This window comes from Polypterus senegalus, chromosome 1 (genome assembly GCF_016835505.1).
Source record: "Polypterus senegalus isolate Bchr_013 chromosome 1, ASM1683550v1, whole genome shotgun sequence".
Classification (NCBI taxonomy): domain Eukaryota; kingdom Metazoa; phylum Chordata; class Cladistia; order Polypteriformes; family Polypteridae; genus Polypterus; species Polypterus senegalus.
Genome location: NC_053154.1, coordinates 277,257,869 through 277,282,130, shown reverse-complemented (window position 1 = coordinate 277,282,130; position 24,262 = coordinate 277,257,869). Strand labels below are relative to the sequence as shown.

Here is a 24,262-nt window from a genome sequence, read left to right as displayed (position 1 = left end):
GGTGTTGAGCAGTATGCCAACCAAGTAGCAACCCTGTAATCTTTATTTTTTATCGAACATATTCTTTACACTAGAGTTAAGACTGTAATCCAAGACTAGGGATAGAATCAAGCAGTGTGCTCATGGACTCGATACAGACTTAGAGAGCATTTTGGCAGACCATACCCCACCATATGAACACTTGGGGAAACTAAAAGTAAAAATTGTTGCCTGCTTTGTTTAGTCTGGCATTATGAGCAGCCTGGCATTCTTTAATGTCTAATTGTATTTCAGTCCAACAGGAACAGGAAAGGATTTTTTTTCAGTAATAAGATGTTTACCCTAGAGAGGCCCACCTGGCTCAACCGGACATTTTGTTCCATAGACACCAACAGGCTGTCAAATCTAAAGAGCTTTTGAAATCTAAAATTATCTTCTGGTTTTAAGAAGCATGAAGAGATTCTGAGGCTTGTAACAAAAAGGCAACAGGCATTGTTTGTCAATGAAAAAATCGGAGGTTAAAATAACCTCCCCATGGTAACTGAAATTATTTCAGTAATGAGAGGCTAGCGAAAAACACTGCGGTGTTCCAGAAAGAACAAAACCACCAAGGGAATGGAAAGTTCAATACAGGCACGAGAATAAACTGCCAAAATATGCCTGAATTATGAATGCAACGTTAAAGGCACATTTATATTATTGTTAGAAACATATAGATTTTTAGAGGTAGGGAAAAGGCTAATGCATTTGTCTTGATAAGTCTATTCACATAGCTATCTATCCATCCATCCTTTCCTCCATTGGTGAAAAATAATTATGCATGATGATGTTACTGACTGTTTTATACAGATTTCTCTAAAACATTTAGGGACTTAAATTAAGCAAATAGTAGTGCTGGAGTAGCGATTTTAAAGTGAAAGTGACCCCAGTGGGAGTTTATAGCCACCCTTTAGCCAAGGTGATGTTAACTCAGCTAGTGGGAGGAGTGTTGGGCTGAAGGCTCAACTGGTGGGACAAGGACGGGCTGGGATTGAGAGAGAAGGAGAGACTGGGGGGATAATTTGCATTGTTTTGTAGGAGAGCAAATAAGTGACCTCCCAAGAGGATGGGTAGCAGTTAAAGACCCATATAGCAGCACGGATTTATAGGTTTTGTCTTACTTTGCCATTTTGTGTTTTCTCTGAGTTTATGACGACCTGTTGTTTATTTAGTTTAAGAGGTTTTCATTTTCGTTTACTCTTTGACCTCCTTGACATTATTCTGCGTGTAGAGGCCTTCCAAAAGGGGTCCTCCTATATTGAGGTTGTGATAGAGAGCCATGAGTGTATTTAAGACTTCATAATTTACTCATTGTGCTTTTCATAATATTTTTGATGTTAGTTAAATTTTGGTTTATTTTTATATTGGATATATGGAGATTTGGTTACTCTCTTGAACTTTGGTGCTTAGTTTTTTGTTGCCTTGCCTTTTTACTGACTTCTCCTACTTACTTTTTCTAAAAAAGAACTTGATACAGGGTGCCAGGTTGGGAAAAAAGTGCCAGCCACAAAAGAGGGTACAAGGTAGAGGCAACACAGAAGATGGGTCTGGCCAAACCTTCATGTAAAAGAGGATGCCACATTGATGACCAAAAGGTGTCTCCAGTGTTGGTAACAGTCAACAGGGGACAGTGCTTCCTTTATATATACTGATGCCCCGAGAAGTGTATCAGCACAAATAATGGTGTTGTGGAGTATAAATCTGTCTGTACTATTGGCTGAGCTGCTGCAAATTCGTGACTTATGAGAAAGAAAAGGGTGTACAGTATTGGATTTGATTTTACATTTGTCATTTTGCTACACTGTGTTTTCCCTTTTGGTTTTTTTTTCTCTCCCTTCTGTTAATTTCTAATAAAATAAACACCCTTTATTGTGTAATAATTTGGTCCCTTTGGCTAACCCTAACCCTAAACTTTCACCTTACTTTAACTGTATGTGTCACTAAAATAGATATAGACATTTTCATTTAACCTTATTGAGTCTCCTAAATATTGAAGTGTAAATGCTAATGTATGAATTAATAAGCCTAGACAATGGATAAGAGAAAAACAAAATAATAGTGTGTAAAGATTATAGGGAAAATTGACTAATAATTTGACCAGAATTTTAACCAGAATTATTTTCTGGGAAAGCTAAAGGCAAAGCAGGATTTAGAGTATTTTGCTGGGCTAGAATGTTCAGTTTTTAAATCTCATGATAGCAAATCCTTGACTTTGTGATAATGACTGAGTAATATTCTGTGTGTTTTGAGAAAATGTAAGAACTGATAATGAGATGAAAACAAATAAGCCAGGTGCTCATGTTAGGAGAGAAGGGGGTGGCTGCCTTTAATTAGACCTTTTCTTGGAAAAGACTGATTTTAATTCAGTTACTGACACAGACAGTTTTGTTGAGCTTTTAGCTCAATTGCTGTTTTGACACCTTTTTAAAGAGCTCAGTTCATTTGCAAAAACAAGCACTTGCAAGGTGTTATATTCGCAGACAGAGTTCCTCTCCTGGCAGGGGTTCAAAGTCTTGTTTTATGTCTTTCTCAGTTTTAAGCTGTTGCGATATGTTGATATTATTGTTGTTTATTGTCTGCTTTATTTTCTATGTCTGTGCTATGTTTCATGCGTTTTGTGGACGATTCCTAAAGAGGCACAACCACCTGCCAAAATCCTACCAGGAACTGCCTTTCACCCTATAAATCTGGAGAGTCTCCCACACTTCCTAGTGGTTCATTTTGACTGTGCTCAGGAGTTAATGAGTTTTCTTGTGTTCTACTGCACTTTTGTTATTTTGTCTAGATTCCTGACCATTTTGCTTTGCTTTTAGACTTTGCCTTTGGATTATGCATTGGGACATTTTTGCTTGCAACTCCTTTTTGTATTGTGTGAGCTATGGAGCTTCATATACTTATAGTGCAATTTTGTGATAATATATCTTTTATTTTGTAAAGATTCTCTATGGCCCTTTTTATATCTAGCCAGGATTTTGCTGTGCTTTTGGGACTCCCGATCATAATACAAGGAGCCTTTCCGTAGCTGAAGCCACACTGCAAAAACATTTTTTTTAAGCAACTGACATATAATAGTACATAATGTAGATATTATGTCATTTTGTTTATATTTTTATTACATATGCTATATTGCATTCTTGTGAGAGACTAGCACCTTATCCAAAGCAGTAAACCGATTAGATTTGAAAACAGATGGAGTTTATATTATGTTGATTATGGTACAGTTATGTTTATGGTATATAAACTAATCTAAAACTTTCAGTTGGTTTTATTTGAGCAGAAATAATATGTAACAAGTTCTGAATGATTATTTCCTAGGAAGACAAGGGAGAAAAGAAGAAGGCCACAAATGAATTGGGATACACCAATGGCTGGATGGTTAGCACTCTTTTGAAGACATTCATAAGGATGCTTATTGAATCTGCAGTCTTAAAATTGCTCCATGATCTGCTTGTATTCATCAGTCCACAACTCCTGAAGTCAGTATATTTTACTTTTCATATGTAACTATCTGAATGTTGTTTGGCTTACCATAGATTCAAAACACAGAGGTAAATGATAGATACAAGGTTTGCTGAGTAGCAATGCTTTATCCTATGCCATTTTACAGTCAGCGTAGAGGAGGGTTTTGGTTGGTTTATTAGTATGACATCAAGGACATCACCCAGATGAAAAGAATTCAAAGGGATCCAAGAAAGGCGAAGCTTCCTACCCCAAGCAGATATATTATTCTGAACCACATTTCATTGCATATATTTGTGAATTTGAGTAAAGTGCCAATGCTAATGTTGCTTTTTTTTTTTTAGACTGATGGTCTCTTTCACTCAGGATAAATCCATTTTTGAATGGAAGGGATATATGTATGCTATACTATTGTTTGTGGTTGCTCTGATGCAGTCTATGTTACTTCAACAATACTTTCAACGTTGTTTCCTCATGGGGATGAAAGTCCGCACTGCAATTATGGCAGCTGTGTATAACAAGGTATGCATGCAACATGAAGTGAGGAATGATAGCAATGAATTGTTTCAGGTAACACAAACCAATAAGGCCCAAAAATTAGGTCACTAAATTATTTGATAAGATGGCTGGAGTTATGTTTAGCCCAAATGTATCAATATTGGTAGTGGAAATGAAGGATGAACTATCAAGTGGTTTTATTAGTTTAGTTTTGGAGAAGCAGAGATTAAATAAATTAGTCTTGGACAATCAGACAATACATCTTGACCAGACAATTACAGTATGATAGGTTACCTGCTTCAAAATGTGTAGAAATTGACAGAAGGAACGTCAGGCACTAACTAACAATTAAACCCAAGAAAAAAATGCTTTGCTGTATAGAAGTAAGAGAAGGAGTAAACAGGTCTAGGAGAACAAATATATGGTGCGAATGTGAGGGGAATGTAAATAGACAGGATCAAGGGGATTAGGTGATGAATGACGAAAAGGCTTAGACATGGACACAGTCCAAAACTTACTAAGAATTGTGCCAGATGTATTTAAGGAAACATGATGGCAGCATGATTCAGTGGCCAGTCCTCTTAAATTCATTTCATCGATTTTAAAAGTTGTGTATTTACTATGCTTTCACTAGTACATCTCACACACCTCCAAAGTGTTCTGTTTGAACATTGTGTATTTAAAATAATCACTAATGAACATCAACTTGAACTTTCTCTCAATGTTTAGGCTTTGGTGGTGTCTGGTGCAACACGGAAGGAATCCACCGTTGGAGAGATTGTGAACTTGATGTCAGCTGATGCCCAGCGGTTTGTGGATGTAGCCAACTTCATCCACATGATCTGGTCCTGCCCACTTCAGATCATTGTGTCCATTGTCTTTTTGTGGGAAGAGCTGGGCCCTTCTGTCATGGCTGGGGTTGGGTGTATGATCCTGCTTGTGCCAATTAATGGCTTCCTGGCCACCAAATCAAAAGTTTTCCAGGTGAGTAGCAAACTGCATCCATCTTCCTACAGCACAACGGTTACAAGGTAAGGTAGTTCTGCTCATTATCATGGTGGCAGAGACTGGTGATATGTTGCATGTTGATTAGCACATGCAACATCTGCACATGTTATAATAATGACATATCTGTCTGTTGTAGTTTTCATTACCTTGATACATGTGTTTAGACATGCACATATTGTAAGATTTATACTTTTATTGCGATATCACTAGCTGTAGCTCTTTGCAAACACTCTGATTGTGTACTCAGTGACTACACTGAACTGAATGGATGTAGTTGGGAGTCTCACTTTAAGTTTTATAGTACTGCTAGCATCTCTGCTTAGACATGATGAAAGATACAACACATGGACCTGTCCTTCACCAACAAAGTTCCTTGCTTTCTACAACATCTTCACTAGATGTATACAATGTTATTAGAGTGAAACATTTTTCATAGATTCATGGTGTATGTAGCTGTCGCAAAATATGTGTGTGTATATATGTAAATTTAGTGTTTGAATTTGTAAAATATGTTTTGTAAATTATATTGTATATCATATAGTTATATATAGTAATTTCTGGTCAGAAGGCGCACACAGTATGTTTAATTTGTTATCCTGATACCTGCACAATTCGTTAATTGTTTAATTTACTAGTTTTATTGTACTTTAGTTTTTCGCGGCGTTTGAGAGCTGTAAACGAGAGAAAGAGAGAGCAACGACATTTTAAACATCAGTCGGAGCGTGGTCTCATCTGTACCAGGAGAAAACGTTCAGGAGCAGCTACAGTGTATAAACCTTCTAACTGAATGTAGTAAAACATCAAACAAGTGCACCTGATAGGGCACACAAACAGTGGTGCAGTGTCTAAAACATCAACTGATGTCAGCCATGTTCCATATCAGGGTGTAGGCACATTCCTGTCTTCAACAAACTTGGTTATTTTAGTGGAAGATTTCAACGGTTTGCTTGAAATCTTGTTGATACTCTATTGGAGAGTAAGTACAATTCAATACAATTTATTTTTGTATAGCCCAAAATCACATAAGAAGTGCCGCAATGGGCTTTAACAGGCCCTGCCACTTGACAGCCCCCAGCCTTGACTCTCTAAGAAGACAAGGAAAAGCTCCCAAAAAAATTCTTGTAGGGAAAAAAATGGAAGAAACCTCATGAAAGGCCGTTCAAAGAGAGACCTCTTTCCAGGTAGGTTGGACGTGCAGTGGGTGTCAAAAAAAGGGGGTCAATAGGCCTACAATACAATACCCGGAACAGAACAGAAGTAATCCTCAATACAATACAATAGTAATAGAAATATTGCAAGTACAGAGCAGAATTCAACAGTAGACGATATTACATAATGCAATTTGTCATTTTAATTGCTTAGATTTTGAAAAATGTTTTTCACTTTTTCATTTATTTTTATTTACTATTAGTGTTCTTCTGTGTTGCATTGTCAATGACATTATTGTCTTGTGTTATGCTTTGCATCTACTTGTGTCGATCACATCTGACCCAGTGTTATTTAAGAATGAAGGGTTGCAATTATGTGTTGTTGGAGTTTTACCTAAAAAGTAAAGAAAAGACCTTTTGCAAAAAGAAATGGTTATTTATGGCTTTGTTGAAGAATTAGAGGTTCATGATCTAACTGTGCTAAAATTTCTGTTTTTGCAAATGTTCACCCAATCAATTGCCTTCTGATTGTCCTACAGTTTTGATTCCTGTTTTTACCCGAGTAAATAATATAGCAAAACATTCATCCTCTGTCATTTAAAGAGTCAGCTGTACTCCATAGTTTTATCTGCACACTTCATATATATAATACTGAATGGTGAGTGGAATGTCCTGGCAAAATGTTTGGTTTTCTAGATGATCTAAAACACCATCCAAATAGTAATTGTATTAAAACCGTTAGGAAAAAGCTCTTCTTAAATTGAAGTACCGCAACTGAGGTTTTCATTCTTTAATGACTTGAGGAGCTCAGTATTTCAGAAGAGTCTTACAAGAGTAGAATTACATAGGTATCTTATTTAGGAGGAATACCAGAAGGCCATCAGTGTATGCAGGCCACCAAGCTATTCTATAGATGCTAATCCACAAGAACCAGGAGGATACTGAAATTTACATAGGGTGTAAATCTGGCTTAACAAAGTGGTCTGATATATCCCATATGCAACTGCTGTATAATGGAAATCCTGATGGCCAGTGCCCTAGAAGTAATAGCCCTATTGATTCCCTGTATAAGTCACTTCGACAGAGAACGTTTGTTGTATAACATAGGATAACATTCTCAACCCCATATAATCTAATTCAGGACTGATCCCAACCTAGCAACATTCCCGGGCCAATCTCTGGCTGGGCAACAGTCCATGCTTGAGGCAACTAATGAATACCCTCCACACAACCAATTCAGAACCGCAAATAAATTATCATGCATGTTTTTGGAATGGGCGGCACGGTGGTGCAGTGGGTAGTGTTGCCTCACAGTTAGGAGATGCGGGTTCTCTTCCCGGGTCCTCCCTGTGTGGAGTTTGCATGTTCTCTCTGTATCTGCGTGGGTTTCCTCCCATAGTCCAAAGACATGCAGGTTAGGTGCATTGGTGATCCTAAATTATCCCTAGTGTGTGCTTGGTGTGTGGGTGGGTGTGTGTGTGTGCCCTGTGGTGGGCTGGTGCCCTGCCTGGGGTTTGTTTCCTGCCTTGCGCCCTGTGTTGGCAGAGATTAGCTCCAGCAGACCCCCGTAACCCTGTAGTTAGGATATAGCGGGTTGGATAATGGGGATGTTTTTGGAATGTGGGATGGAAATATGGAAGTGAAATCCAGAGAGAGAGAGATTGGAAGAACATGCAAACACTACACATATGATTAGCAGGTGTAGGATTTGAATCCAGGATGCTGGATCCAGGGATCCAGACTGCAACAGAGTTAACCTCTCTGCCACCAAACTGTCCAGGTCTTTGTTTACTTGTGCTGCATATTTTGTGCATGTTGATTTATTCGAAGGACTCTTCTCACTTATGTGAGTAGTTATGCTCTTTGTGTAAATATGACCTTTTGTTTCACTTACTTGACTCCGCGGTATAATACGTGCAACACTTTATCCTCCACTCCTTACCATTTGACTTTTAATCATTTCATGCTTACTTATTTTTTAGTTGAAAAACATGAATTACAAAGACAAGAGGATGAAGCTTATGAATGAAATACTCAATGGAATTAAGGTAACGGGACATGGACTGTGAGTACACCAGAACGGTATCTGGTCTTCTAGCTGATCTGCCAGTCTCATCCTCTGAAAAGGCTTTAAGCAAAGGCTGCAATGTGCTGAATGAGTGAACAATTGTCAACATTTAGGAAACCAAAATTGATCTTGCTGTTTATGTTACCCTTTTGATGTATTAGATTCACATAAGAACCACTCGTAAGTCCACTACGTACCTACATTTTGCACTGCTAAAATTCTTACTCAAGCTTTTGTTTTGTTTCCTCTGGATTATTACCAGATCTTTTTTAGCGATCTTCAGAAAGTGATCCCTACGTAAACTTCAGCTGGTTCAGAACTGAGCTGCTTGTCTTTTGATATACTGAAGCCTTTGCTCAAGTATTTCCCCATCTGCATTGCCTCCCTGTTGAACAGTGCATTAAATTCCAAATGCTACAGTGTACCTGACTTTGAGAACCTTACATGAGAAGGCCTGCTTTATAATACTCAGTTTATCAAAGCCAAAAAGAGCCTTCCACTTGGCCGATGCCCGTTTCTTTAGTAGTACATACCTTTGGTTATTAAGCTCCTAAACATTAGACACTGACATCTGGACAGTTAGTGGAAAGCTGCAGTTATTAGACATGCATAAATCAATTCTTAATGTTTTTTAATTAATTAAAGCATGGTTTTAATTTGATTGGTTGACTTGTTGATGCAGCCAGTTCGGTAATTTATAGTTTGTATTATTTATGTATGAAGTATGTTCTAATATCAGTTTTTACTATTTTTTACATATCTTTGTGGCCTGTAAATTAAAGCATGTAAAGTCTGCAATTAGCCTTAAATCTTTAACAGTTTACCTTTGTGTCCTTGGTGTCTAACTGGCCTCTGCTGAATTCTTTCAGATTCTCAAGTTCTACGCATGGGAATCATCATTTGAAGATCAAGTCTTGAACATTAGAGAGAAAGAGCTGAAAGTGATGCTGAAATTTGCCTATTTTGGTTCCTTTTCTGCTTTTATATTTTACTGTGCACCAGTCCTGGTAAGAAGTATCAGAGAGTTCATTTTTACATAAAGCTGATGGTTTTCTGCTAATCTTTTCCTATGTTTTAAAATACACTTGCTTTATTGATCTTTTTCTGCCCTGCATGAACTCCTGCTTTTGTGGGTGCATATGGTCAGCCTGTTCCTGGCAGAATAATAAAGCAAAGTACCTCACATTAGCCCATCTTTGATTTCTCTTGTCCTCCCATCATGTGACTAATGCATTATTCATTTTGAATAGCAATGGGAACTGATAAGAAGGGTCAAAGGCAATTTGCAGCAAAAGAATTGGCTAGAAATTGAGCTCCATTCTACTCCTGACAATGCCAATGTACCGTAGCCAAGATCAGATTTGACCTTAGCACCTTCCTAGTTTCAACCCCCACTATGTAATTGTTGAATGCAGATATAGAAGATAGATATCCGAATGGGTTAAATAAGAGTCAAAGTCTGTTCAAAACTGACAGCATTGCACCTACAAGAAAAGTGACACTAGTCACTTTTTTAGGTCCTTTGTATGCAACCTCATCAGCAACTCATCCAATGTCTCTCTCTCTCTCTCTCTACTGCATTTCTTGCAGTTCCTGTTATCCTATATCTACATAGATCGTTGTTGACATGGAGCACACATGAAATGCATGCATTTATTTACCCTATACAACTCCATGCATCTCACACCAAGATAAACAAAACTTGAGATGGAAGAACTTTTTGCCCTTTCTACGGCAGTGGGAGAGATAGGAGAGCAGGCTGCTTACTGCTTGTGCTGATCGACACATTTACAAAACAATTTACAATTTGCTGACACATTTACAAAACAAAAGACGCTGATGGAGAGGTGTGATGGAATTTAAGGTGGGCTGGGATTCCAAGTTTTTTCATAGGCTTCAGGGATTCTAGTGTTAAAGGAGAAGTTAACTCAGGACCTGTAAGACATTTGATTTTCAAACTACAGATTCTGATGTCCTTCTCCTCTAATGCAGTTGTCCGTCTGGGCCTTCACCTTCTTTTTCTATCCTGGATAGATCCAGTTAGCCCTCTTCTGTAAAGACGGTAATAGAAACCTTTGTATGAAGTCTTCAGTTTTTTTGTCACATATAATAATATAAAAAAAACAACAACAGGTTAACTTGAAAGCTGTTTCATTTTGGCCATTTTTGAACACAGAACTGAACTTTGGGAATGCCGGTGCCTGGTAACACGTGTGAACAGGATAACAGGTGACGTGCAATTACAAAGGCTTCTCTAATAACCAATTAGGTCATTAGCATAATTAATTAAGGATTGGCTAAGGGAGATTACCATTAACATAATGAAGGAATTGCTACAGAAAATGGGTCTTTGCAGCCATATGAAAATAATAAATTAGAAAATCAGTCATTTCAAGCAATAATGACCATAAGGAACACTAGTAATGCCTTAAATATATTCTTCAATCAACTTAATGGTATTTTCATAATAAAAGGTATTAGTTTCAAAAACATGAAAATGTCTGGGTGATGTGTGTGAGTGATATTGTATGTATATACAGCCTACAATATTTTTACATTAAATGCCTAGATATGGAATGCATATTTTTTTTTCTGCAGGTGTCACTTGCCAGCTTTGCTGTGTTTGTGTTTGTCGACGAAAAAGGTGTTCTAACTGCAGAGAAAGCATTCACATCCATCTCGCTCTTCAACATTCTACGTTTTCCCATGGCAATGCTCCCCATGCTAATCTCCAGTATGGTTCAGGTATTTTCAAACTTAAAGAATTATTTCATGTATGTTTACGCTTGGAATATAGTATACCAGCCATTCCTTAGAGGAATCTTTACATCAACATATCTGCCAATTTTATTCTAAACTTGAGAAACTTGAGATGCAGGCCTACTGTACTAACATCAAATGTTACAAAAGGCTACATATACACAACACTAAACTCTCCATCCAGTGTTTACAAATATAGGAATTTATATTCAATTATGAATTCTGAACACATATATACCGTATCCTTGGGGATTATCAATTGATGGTATTGCAGGGTCCATGTTTTAATTATAGTAAACTTCTGTGCCCACCAATAAAGTGGCCAGCAGGTCAGCAGTACTTCAGATTCCTTGAAATTCTAGAACATGTCAGGTCATTCACTTTCAATTAAGACCAAGATCAAGGATCCAAATCCTTTACTTCGCAAGTAATTGAGTGACAAACACACAAACATTACCATTCTATGGAAACAGAGGCTCATTCTTTGGCAGCAAGAAATGTTATCTCCACCAAGTTTGCTAAAATATCTGTGTACAGTGCATGGAAATACTTTTTTTTATATTCAAGTGGATTTCAAACCCACGTAATCCAATACAAGGCTGTGAGGAGCCAAAATGTCTCTCTGGAGAATTGAGTGTAAGGCTGGATAAAATGTTGTCACATAAAACATTCAGTTGTTTAAGGGTTATTGCAATGAAATTCTTACTTGCATGTGCTAATCAACATACAACATGTTGCAGCTTTTCACTGCCATGACTGAGTAATAACTACCTGACCCCAAAACCTTTGTCTTCCTCACCTCAAAAATCTCGAGAAGGTTTACATTCTTTGGTTCTGTTAATACTTGACAAGATTTTGTGCAGTGGATGTGAAATAACCACTCCATCCATCCATTATCCAACCCTCTATATCCTAACTACAGGGTCACGGGGGTCTGCTTTACCCAATCCCAGCCAACACAGGGCGCAAGGCAGGAAACAAACGCCGGGCAGGGCGCCAGCCCACCGCAGGGGGATGTGAAATATAAAAAAGATTAAATTAATTATGTACAACAGTTCCACATGGTAATATTCAAAGGTCTAGCTCAGGGGTGTCCAACTGTGGTCTTTGTGGGCCACAGTGGCTGCAGGTTTTCATTCCAACCATCTTCTTAATCAGTGAGCTATTTCTGCTGCTGATTAACTTGTTTTGCCTTAATTTTAATTGACATGACTCAGAACCCCTTAGTTGTTTTTTTTTTCCTTAAGGAGCAGCCAAACAATAATGAGATGCAAAATGAGCTGCTACATCTCCAGCTAACCTGAAAATAAAGGAAATTGAAGGTCTCAATCATGTTGGTCTGCTTAGGTCACCAAAACATCTTGACAGTGGTCTTAGAAAAAACAGAAAAACAACAGACTGCTGTGTCAGAATGAGAGCAGCAACAAGTCATGATATTCAACAATGGCTTTGATTAACAGCAAGAGTTGGCTTCTCATTAAGAAACTGATTGGAGTGAAATTGGCTGGAGTTTCACGTTCCAATTTAGCTAGTCGTCTGTTGGCTTGTTTCACATCTCATTTCTGTTTGGCTGCCATTTAATGAAGAAACGAATCAATTCAGAGGACTGAATCCTTAAAAACAGGGCTATTGCGCTTCACTCACTCAGAATATGGAACCAATGTTGAAAGAATTTTAAGATGGAGAATCTTTTATCGGTGGCACCTCTGCATGAGAACCACCTTTTTCAACCCTCACAAATATATGCAGTTTTTAATATCTGGAAAACACTTGAGATTAAATCACTTAGAGATCTTTATATAGACAACATCTTTGCATCCTATGAACAATTACATTCCAAATTTAACTTTCCAGCAACACATTTCTTTCACTACCTGCAAATTAGAAACTTTGTCAAACAGAACCTGCCCGATTTCCCTCATCTTGTACCTTCCTCTATGCTGGAAAAATGTTGCTCAGTTTGGAGGACTCACACAGCATTTCTGCAATATATAAAATTATTTTACAGTCCCTCCTTCTTTTTCAAAAATCCCAGAGGACAATGGGAAAAAGATCTATCACTCAACATATCGGCAAAGAAGGATGAAGGTAGCAATGCAGAGAATTCACTCAAGTTCCATATGTGCAAAGCATACAATTATTCAACTCAAATTTATATATCAAGCACATCTGCCTCACTTAAAACTGTCCAAAATGTTTCCAGGGCAGGATCCAACCTGCAAATGCTGCAATCAAGTCCCAGCCTCACTGGGTCACATGTTTTGGGCCTACACCAAATTAACACCATTCTGGACCAAAATTTTTAAGTGCCTTTCAGACAGCCTTGGTGTCACAATCCCTCCTAACCCATTAACAGCTGTGTTTGGTGTTCTTCCAGATGGGTGTAAAGCGGAGAAGGACAAGCAAACTGTGATTGCATTCACTACACTTTTGGCATGCAAACTTATTTAGCTAAACTGGAAGAATCCTAACTCTCCTCTTTTAAGTCAGTGAGTAACTGATGTTTTATACTATTTGAAATTGGAAAAAATCTAATTCTCACTTGGAGAATCTGTACAGAACTTTTTCAAAACCTGGCAGGATCTAATCAATAATATTTTAGAATAAGCTCTTTAAAACACTGAGGAAGTAGATTCTCTTCCCATTTTTTTTATCCGCCTATTAAACTCATCAATTTATGTATTTTGATCAGCTTTAAGTTTTACTCCGTTGGCCATGCTCTCTTTCCCAGGGGTGGGGATTGGATTGATTTGTTTTCAATCCTATTTTTTGTAGAAATTGATCTATCTGTATGGAATGATTACAATACAATTAAAATTAAAATAAAAAAAGGCTATCAAAATGAAGTGAAAAGGAGTTAATTAGCAGTGAAAACTGTTTGCTGATTAGGAAAAGGGTTAGAATGAAAACCTGTAGCCACTGCGGCCCTCCAGGACCACTAGCTTTTTGGATTGTTTGGTTATGCTTGCTTAATGATTAATGTTACAGTTTGAATTTGGCTTTTGTGTATTGAGTGTTTTAAATGTAATATGTTAATCCTAGTTTATAGATTGCAGGCTTTTATTTAGGTTTTTTTTGGCCTTTACTTTGGGATTTTAGTTTGGTTTTAATATTTGAGAGTTTGTTTTGTTAGTTCTTACTTTCTTACTTGTTTTTGTTTGCAGATTGTTTTTGTGGGTTTCCTTCATTTGCTTTGCATTCCTGCTCTTGATATTTTAGTTGACTTTCTTTGATATTTGTTATATTTTTTAAATTAAATATTAAAAAGTAAAAATAATTTGAATATTAATGCTGGAGAGGGACTTTTTTAGTATTTACTGTTCCCTTTGGGAAATCCTAAAATAGATGTGTTAACCTCCCAGCCATAATTAAATTTATTGAAGCAAATTATTGAAATATACCTTAATAGTCTACTTGAATTTTAAAAAGTATAATATTATATTAATAAACTTTCTTTCTTACAGAAGTTTTTAAGACAAGTTCGAGTTGATATATTGCTAGAGTTTCCCTTGGGCTTTTCACATCACTTCACACAAGCTGGAGACTATCTATCACACGCACAGTGGTCATCCTCCACTGCCACAAAAATTATTAAGGAAACTGCAGGTTTCACACCTTCCAGTACAAAATGAAATAGACAGTGGATCAGCCCCCTGTTCCCTCTAATTCGGTTTCTGTACAGCTGCTCAATGCTATCTCACTTTGTACTACCAAGCACAATGATTCTCACCAAACTGATTCCCTCAAAAGTAAAAAAAAATCATGTGACGCAAACTATACACATGAATGATTTCTGAAAAGGACTAACTGACTGAAAATACCAAGCCGAAAATCATTGTCAAGAAATAGCTACCGTAATAAAGCCATGCACCCAAACAATATAGTGTTTCAGCAGAGTAAGTTCATGAATGTTCAGTTAAAAAGTGATTAAGAGTTCAATTAAAACTATAAATCATCATAAGCAGTTTGCCAAGAGCTGTAAGCTTGAAAATCATTAAATAATTTCTTTAAAATGTACTTAAAGTATTACCATATAGTTCTAAATCAAACAGCTCCATGTTCAAATGATAGAGTAGAAGTGGGGCATGGTTAATGGGTATTGATCATGATTTTATGTTGATGTCAGGACTTCTTTCCGTGGTGATTAGCATGATTCTTACTTCTTTGGTTATCTAATACTTCTAAAAGGTTTAGTTCAGATAAAATCAGCCTGTTCTTAACCAAGGCACAAACCATAGACACATTTTGAAATGTTAAAGAGTATTAGACCAATACATAGCTATGCCACATTTACATGTATACTATGTCAAAGTCAAAGTGAACTTTATTGTCATCTTAACCATATACAAGTATACAGATAGATGAAATTGCGAAGCTCAGGATCCACAGTGAAACATGACGTACAAATAATAAATTAAAAATAGAATTAAATTTAAAATTTAAAATTAAAACACAAACAAGACATTGTGCAAAAACAAGACAAAGAAGTAGCAGCAATATTGACGTGTAGTTAGCAATATGAACATTGATGCAATGTATGGTATTTGCAATCTAGATACATAAATATAGTCAATAGATATGTAATATAATAAATAATAAATCGATACTGATAATACAGAAATTATCAGTGTATGATAATAGTTGTTTAAGACATGTGTAAACAATGACACTTCAGAATGTTTCACACCAGAAGGATATCAAGAATGTCAAAATAGTTAAAGGTCAGTATGAGATTTTCAGTTCTTTTTCTACATGCACACTAGTCTTTGCAGGAAAGTGGCTTGCATGTGTAAAAGTTTTGTTTTTAGAGGTGGTTGAAGCTTTGTGGAAGATCCCAGGGGGCAGCGTGGTGTTAAAGAGTCTGACAGCTTGAGGGTAAAAACTCTCCTGCAGCCTGGCAGATCTGGCTTTGATGCTGCAGTATCTTCTCTTGGATGGCAGAAGTGTGAAAAGTCCATGTGAGTGGTGTAAGGGATCCTGCACAATGCTGCAGGCCTTGCAGACACTGCGTTTATAAAATATGTCCTGTAGTGAAGGGAGAGGCACCCCGATAATGTTCTCTGCTGTCTTCACTATCCTTTGTAGGCGCTTGTGGTCAGATATGTTGCAGTTGCCATACCAGACGGTGATGCAGCTGGTCAGAACACTCTCAATGGTGCCTCTGTAGAATATGGTGAGGATGGAAGGGGGAGGACTTGCTCGCTGCAGCCGCCTCAGGAAGCGTAGTCTCTGCTGGGCTTTGATTAGTGATGAGGTGTAATGTGTCCACGTAAGTTCTTCAGTTATGTGCACACCGAGGAACTTGGTACTCTTAACAATTTCCACATCTAAATCGTTGATGCTGAGTGGGATGTGGGCAGGATGTGATTTTCTCAAGTCCACAATTACAGTAATCTCTTGCTATATCGCACTTCGACTTTCGCGGCTTCACTCTATCGCGGATTTTAAATGTAAGCACATCTAAATATATATCATGGATTTTTCGCTGGTTCACCGCTTTCTGCGGACAATGGATCTTTTAATTTAGGTTACATGCTTCCTCAGTTTGATTGCCCAGTTGATTTCATACAAGGGACGCTATTGGCGGATGGCTTAGAAGCTACCTAATCAGAGCATGTATTACATATTAACTAAAACTCCTCAATGATATAAGATATGCTTCCCGTGCGGTACTTGTTTGCTTCTCTCTATCTTTCTCACTCTCTCTGCCTGACGGAGGGGGTGTGAGCAGAGGGGCTGTTTGCACAGAGGACACGGAGGCTCCTCTACAAAATGCAGCTTTATCGCGGTGCTTCTGTATACTTAAAAGCACGTATTGATTTTTTGATTGTTTGCTTTTCTTAGCGAGCGCTCTCTCTGACATTCTCTGCTCCTGACGGCGCTCTTTTGAAGATAAGATATGTTTGCATTCTTTTAATTGTGAGAAAGAACTGTCATCTCTGTCTTGTGATGGAGCATAGTTTAAACGTTTGACTAAAGGGTGTTATTTCTAGAGGGCGCTAATAATGTTAACAGGGTGGGAGAGTTTATAAGGGCTTAAAATATATAAAAATAACCATACAAACATATGGTTTCTACTTCGCGGATTTTCACCTATCGCGGGGGGGTCTGGAACACAACCCCCGCGATCGACGAGGGATTACTGTATATCTTTTGTCTTGTCAACATTGAGAGACAGATTGTTGTCTTCACACCATGCGGACAGCCGTTCCACCTCATCTTTTTATGCTGTTTTATCATCCCTGCTTATCAGTCCCAGCACCGTTGTATCTTCCACAGACCTGATGATGTGGTTGGTGCGTGGCTGTACAGTCGTGAGTCAGGGGTGCTCAATTTCTCTCCTGGAGTTCTGCAGTGGCTGCAAGTTTATATTCTGAACAAATTTCTTAATTAGAAAACAATTATTCCTGCTGTCAAAAGTTTTAGAACACACCAGTTTTTCTTCAAATTTAATCATTTGAAATGCAATGAATGACCTAAAAAAAGGCGGTGAAAAGGTAAGCAGTAAACTGCCAGAGGATTAAATGTAAAGCTTATGTTAGTAAAAACGTAAAAAAAAAATGAAATTTCAGAATATTACAAATGGGCCTTCTTCAGGGAACAACTAATAGGTTATAACCTATACTGTAGATGTTCTACAGCAGTTAAAGTAAATTAAACCTTTGTAAGTTGAAGTAAACAATTTGCACAGGTGTCCCAATCTCTGTTGATTACTTAAAACCCCTCTGTCTGCCTTATAGCAGAGCTGCAACAGACTGTGTTACTACACCCTCTGAAGTACTACCTGGACAATAATTACACTGTAGAAAGTTGTAAATTACAGTAATAATGGCAAGAAAACAGCAATTAACAAATGAAATGACACAGAGCTTATTACCCTTAGAAGTGTCTTCTTGTTATTTCGGCTGCTCTCGTTAGGGGTTGCCATAACTTTCTGTCCTCTGTATCTTGTTCCTCTGCGCATGTCCAAACCAACGCAATCTCACCTTTCTGACTTTGTCTCCCAACCATCCAACTTGAGCTGACCCTCTAATTTACTCATTTCTAATCCTCTCCATCCTTGTCACACCCAGTGCAAATCTTAGCATCTCTAACGCTGCCATCTCCAGCTCTGTCTCCTGCTTTCTGGTCAGTGCCACCGTCTCCAACCCATATAACATAGCTGGTCTCACTACCATCCTGTAGACCTTCCCTTTCACTCTTGCTGATACCCGTCTGTCACAAATTATTCCTGGCACTCGTCTCCACCCATTCCACCCTGCCAACACTCTCTTCTTCACCTCTCTTCCACAATCCCCATTACTCTGTACTGTTGATCCCAAGTATTTAAACTCATCCACCTTCGCCAACTCTACTCCCTGCATCCTCACCATTCCACTGACCTCCCTCTCATTTACACATATGTATTCTGTCTTGTTACCCTAAGAAGTGCAGGCCTTTCATTTAGAGAAATTGCACAAAAAATCAATGTGTCAGTGAGGACGGTTTCCTACCCAATCCAAAGACAACTGGAAGAAACTGTGATTGGAAGAGATCTGGCAGACCCAAAGTCACAACCGATCAGAAGACAAGTTTCTGAGGGTCACCAGATCATGTGATAGGTGACTCACAGCACAACAGCTTCAAGCACAGGTTAACAGTGGTCAAAAAAAGCAACTCTCGGTTTCTACTGTGAAGGGGAGACTTTGTGTTGCAGGTTTGACAGGGCGAGTGGCAGTAAGAAAGCCATTCCTTAAAGAACAAAATAGGTCCTTGAAATACCGGCTCTTGACTACTACAGACTGTAGTACATACAGTAGTGTATTGCTCATTTTGTGATACATTTTACATGTTAAGTTTCCCAAGCCTTATTTGCTTACTTTAATTCTGAACAACTGCATAAATATAAATATACAGTATATATATATATATACAGTGGGTACGGAAAGTATTCAGACCCCCTTCAATTTTTCACTCTTTGTTATATTGCAGCCCTTTGCTAAAATCGTTTAAATTAATTTTTTTCCTCATTAAATGTACACACAGCACCCCATATTGACAGACAAAAAAAGAATTTTTGAAATTGTTACAAATTTATTAAAATAGAAAAACTGAAATATCACATGGTCCTAAGTATTCAGACCCTTTGCTGTGACACTCATATATTTAACTCAGGTGCTTTCCATTTCTTCTGATCATCCTTGAGATCACCTTCATTTGAGTCCAGCTGTGTTTGATTATACTGATTGGAGTTGATTAGGAAAGCCACACACCTGTCTATATAAGACCTTACAGCTCACAATGCATGTCAGAGCAAATGAGAATCATGAGGTCAAAGAAACTGCCTGAAGAGCTCAGAGACAGAATTGTGGCAAGGCACAGATCTGGCCAAGGTTACAAAAATATTTCTGCTGCACTTAAGGTTCCCAAGAGCACAGTGGCCTCCATAATCCTTAAATGGAAGACATTTGGGATGACCAGAACCCTTCCTAGTGCTGGCCGTCCTGCCAAGCTGAGCTACCGGGGGAGAAGAGCCTTGGTGAGAGAGGTAAAGAAGAACCCAAAGATCACTTTGGCTGAGCTCCAGAGATGCAGTCAGGAGAAGGGAGAAAGTTATAGAAAGTCAACCATCACTGCATCCCTCCACCAGGCAGGGCTTTATGGCAAAGTGGTCTGTCGGAAGCCTCTCCTCAGTGCAAGACACATGACAGCCCGCATGTAGTTTGCTAAAAGACACCTGAAGATTCTCTGGTCTGATGAGACCAAGATAGAACTTTTTGGCCTTAATTCTAAGCGGTATGTGTGGAGACAACCAGGCACTGCTCATCACTTGTCCAATACAGTCCCCACAGTGAAGCATGGCGGTGGTAGCATCATGCTGTAGGGGGGTTTTTCAGCTGTAGGGACAGGATGACTGGTTGCAATCGAGGGAAAGATGAATGCGGCCAAGTACAGGGATATCCTGGACAAAAATCTTCTCCAGAGTGCTAAGGACCTCAGACTGGGCCGTAGGTTTACCTTCCAACAAGACAATGACCCTAAGCACACAGCTAAAATAATGAAGCAGTGGCTTCACAACAACTCTGTGACTGTTCTTGAATGGCCCAGCCAGAGCCCTGACTTAAACCCAATTGAGCATCTCTGGAGAGACCTAAAAATGGCTGTCCACCAATGTTTACCATCCAACCTGACAGAACTGGAGAGGATCTGCAAGGAGGAATGGAAGAGGATCCCCAAATCCAGGTGTGAAAAACTTGTTGCATCTTTCCCAAGAAGACTCATGGCTGTATTAGCTTAAAAGGGTGCTTTTGCTAAATACTGAGCAAAGGGTCTGAATACTTAGGACCATGTGATATTTCAGTTTTTAATAAATCTGGAACAATTTCAAAAATTCTTTTTTTTGTCTGTCAATATGGGGTGCTGTGTGTACATTAATGACGAAAAAAATTAATTAAAATGATTTTAGCAAATGGCTGCAATATAACAAAGAGTGAAAAATTGAAGGGGGTCTGAATACTTACTGTACCCACTGTATATATATATATATATATATATATATATATATATATATATATATAGTGACAGGGGGCGCTGTCGTCCAATTGAACCCTCGGATTAGACGCCAGACACCAGATAAAAGTCCAAATACTTGTTTTATTCAGACAAATTAGTGCACAAATCACCCTCCACTCCACAATACTCATATATCAATAACAAATCTACAATACAATAAACAATCCTCCACTCTCCCAGACGCGTTGCCACCCTTCCTCCCGACTCGGCGCCCGTCTGGGATCTCTCACAGTCTCTTATAGTCCTTGAACCCTCAGTCCATGTGACTTCTTAGCACTTCCGGGTCAGACCAAAACTCTTCTTTTTCACCATCATCATTTGATCATACATCATTTCCGCTGTGATTAAGACGTACTTCCGGGTTATAGGTAAAATAAACGTCTCCTGGCGGCCCGACGTTATCCAGGGTTGTGTACTACAACTACATAGTCCATGATGCCCTGCTGGAATTCTGGGCATCTTCATGTTGCAGGGAGGGCTCCTTCTGGCGGCCTGGGAGTATTGGCCGGGATGAATGGCTGGCTATATATATATATATATATATATATACACACACACTTGTAATAGATTGTAGAGATAACAATAATAATAATAATACACTTTATTTATATAGTGCCTAAATTATTGTTTAAAAATGTTATATATGTAGAAGCCAAAGGTTTGTCTTAGAAAGGAGATTAGTCTGAAGGAGGCTATGCTAAATCTAATGTTATTTTACAGTTTGGGGATTGTCTATACTTCTGTTTCTTTGAGAAGTAAGCATTTTCATTTGATCCTTTGCAGGCTGATGTCTCCAGAAAACGTCTGGAAAAATTTTTAGGTGGTGAGGAACTGGACACCTCAGCAGTGCATCATGACTCCAGTTTCGGTAAGCAGAACTTTCATATTGTTTTATGGTGAATTGGTGAAAACACATTTTTTGAAAAGTAAGCAGCAAAAAGTAAAAGTAAATAAAACAGCTTCATGAAAAAAACTTGGTAGGTTGCCTACTAAACTGGTGAATCCCCTAGGCCGTTCTGGTAGGTTGAATTAAGGCTCTTGTTACAATAGGGTCATCCAGATTGTTAGCTTGCATCGTGACATGCCATCCTAACCTGCAGATTTCGCACACTCAGTGGTGCTCCCATACGAACCAAATGGTTTTGTGCTGTCCAATTTCTTTTGCAATAAGACATATTCCCAGATTTTCTGGATGTCCACTTTGTAGCACAATTTGCTAAAATGTATCACTCATTATGCTTTGAATCATCTTGACATTATTAACTCTGATCAATAAAAATGGAGCTTTTGCAAAAGAGTCTTTTTTATGGTTCACCAGCTAATTAATAACAGTAACAGTTAGCTGGTACTTTCTAACTTTCTAATAAGATTTTTCTCAGCCTAATTATTTTCTGATGATTCACAGCTGAAAAGCCTTTCAACTGCAGCATCCTTTTGTTTTAGGCATAATGAAAAAACTAAAGAATTACATGGGAGACATTGTGGTTTAACATTTTCCACACATAAAATGATCATGAATAAAATTATAGAACTAAATTTATCTGACTATTATCTCTAATTAAGACATTGGAATGAGTTTTATTTAGTGTTCCTTTTAAAACACAAATAGTAGTCCACCATAAAGATCTTTTTTTTACAGAATCTTAGTTTTCCTCCAGTTATCACAGTCACAAAACAATTACACAAATAAAACAGTCCCAGTCTCCTTTTAAGGGGTCTTTATACAGTATGAGCTCTAGTTAACAGGGAATTTTTAAAAAGTTACCAATAAACACCTTCAGACTGTCCTCTGCAGACTTTGTGTCATATCTCAGATTCATGTTTAATGTTCCTTTTGTTCATTTGTGACTCATTAATTTATGTACGTAATGTTCATTCTTTAGTTTTTTGTTGTTTTCTATGTTTATATGTAGCCTGTGTTATGTACCGTTTGTTTCGGGGGCGGTTCCCCAAGAGGGCCAATCACCACCAGGAAGCTGCCCTATAAATTGGCGGGAAACCCCTTGTTTGTGGTGGTTCATTTCAAATGCACTAGGGAGTGGAGTGTTTACTTGTGTTTCCTCTGCGTTATTCCTTTAAGATTTCTGAATTATTGAACCTGTGCTCTGTTTTTGACTTTGCTTGGGATTCTCTATTGGTACTGTGGTTGGCTTGGATTGCCTTGCCTTTTTGTGCTCAATGGAGCTTTTTGGGCTACTGAACATTTTTTGTTAAAAATAAATATTTTATTTTATTAAGATTCTTTTAGGCCCTTTTGGTTTTTAGTCAGGGCTTTGATGTTATTCCCCTCCAACTGGGCAATTTTGGAAGGATTTATGGGACTTATGTTCCTTTGGGAATACCAATTCATAACACTTCTTTCTTTATTGAGCTGCAGAAGAAGGGCTGTTCTTCTTCTTGTTTTAATTAAAGAATGTTTTGGCAGTCCAGTGTAAGGTGCATTACCTTCATTTCCAAAGTTAGAAGGTGGAGCAAAGTTGTAAGAAACAATTTTTAATTTCCTTAAAAAATAACAAATAAACCTCAAATAGTATCAAAAAGCCCAATATGTTTCAAAAACTCAAATAGCCACTCATTCACACTTAGATGTTAACTGGTCTCATTTCTTTGAATAAAAAGGATGGGTTACATGGTCGGCATGACATCCTTTGGATTGGAGTCATGTGGGGGTGTTTATCCCACTCTGCATTCTGGTTCCCTTCTGGGATGTTTCTTCTCACTGATGTTTCCAGCTTGAAGGCCTCTGGAGTCCTACCTCCTTTCCCCAGTGGTTTTCCCTCGTGGACTTGTGTCCATTCTTAAAGGAATATAGAGTGAACTGTGACACCAGGCGCCATTAAAGTCTGTCAGCTGTTGTAGTCACTCCTATTCATTGGACAGATTATTATGTAGCCTGCTGGAAAATTCATTCATACAGTAACTTGTTTTCTTTATGTACTTATTTGTCTAACATGTTTGTAAGCCTGTGCTCCAAGTTATAGTTCAAATGACTGGTACTGAAGCCAAAATAAGTAAACTTGCCTTTTATGATGCAGGAGCAACTTGGAGTAAAAAATACAAATTCCTCAGTCTTCTGTTATGGATGTGTTCATTTAGAATACTTTTCACACTTGCAATTTGCCATCTGAATTAGAGTACCGTTAAAAACTTTTGGTGCCTCATGGTGGGATGTGGATCCAGAATAAACTGGACGTTCGTTCCAAAGGAATAAATCTTTGCAATTAGCAAAACATACAAAGAAGAAAACTGCATTTCAAAACTAAAAAAAAAAATTAAGCCACTATGGAAATCAAGCAAATGTTAAGATGGTGCACTATACTGACTCTGAACAGCACTGAAAGCATTATGTTTATGGCTGAGTTTATTTTCTCTGATTTATATGATCAGCCAGCTCTCTTTCTAGTCACTATTAAACCCTACATTCGGTGCTCTCCCATCACTGATTCACAGATTTACAATAAATAAAAATTCATGTTAGTTAGCTAACAACATGGCATTTGCCGTTCACATACTGTACAAGCCAACATTAAATTGTAAATTCTATCAAGTTTTTAAAGCTTGCAAGTGCTGGAGCAAATATTGCCTGATACTCCTCAAGATGATTCAGTATCCTGTCCATCCATAATGCATCTTTATCTTAAAGTCATTTCTTGATAAGTTTATTTTAATGGGGTCCCATTCAAAGCAAGACTGGGAGTAAGTATGCAACATTTAGAAATGTACACCAATTGTAAGTCATAAATGGGATTTT

The 24,262-nt window shown here is 38.0% G+C and overlaps 1 protein-coding gene across 1 annotated transcript in view; it reads left to right on the top strand.

The window, feature by feature from the left end:
* abcc2 (ATP-binding cassette, sub-family C (CFTR/MRP), member 2) overlaps positions 1–24,262 on the top strand; it is a 174,423-nt gene that overhangs the window by 73,674 nt on the left and 76,487 nt on the right. The window contains exons 8-14 of the mRNA XM_039775026.1: positions 3,334–3,494; positions 3,822–3,999; positions 4,705–4,959; positions 8,114–8,179; positions 9,069–9,206; positions 10,798–10,944; positions 21,295–21,379. Of these exons, the coding sequence (XP_039630960.1) occupies positions 3,334–3,494; positions 3,822–3,999; positions 4,705–4,959; positions 8,114–8,179; positions 9,069–9,206; positions 10,798–10,944; positions 21,295–21,379 (1,030 nt within the window). The remainder of the gene's footprint in view (positions 1–3,333; positions 3,495–3,821; positions 4,000–4,704; positions 4,960–8,113; positions 8,180–9,068; positions 9,207–10,797; positions 10,945–21,294; positions 21,380–24,262) is intronic.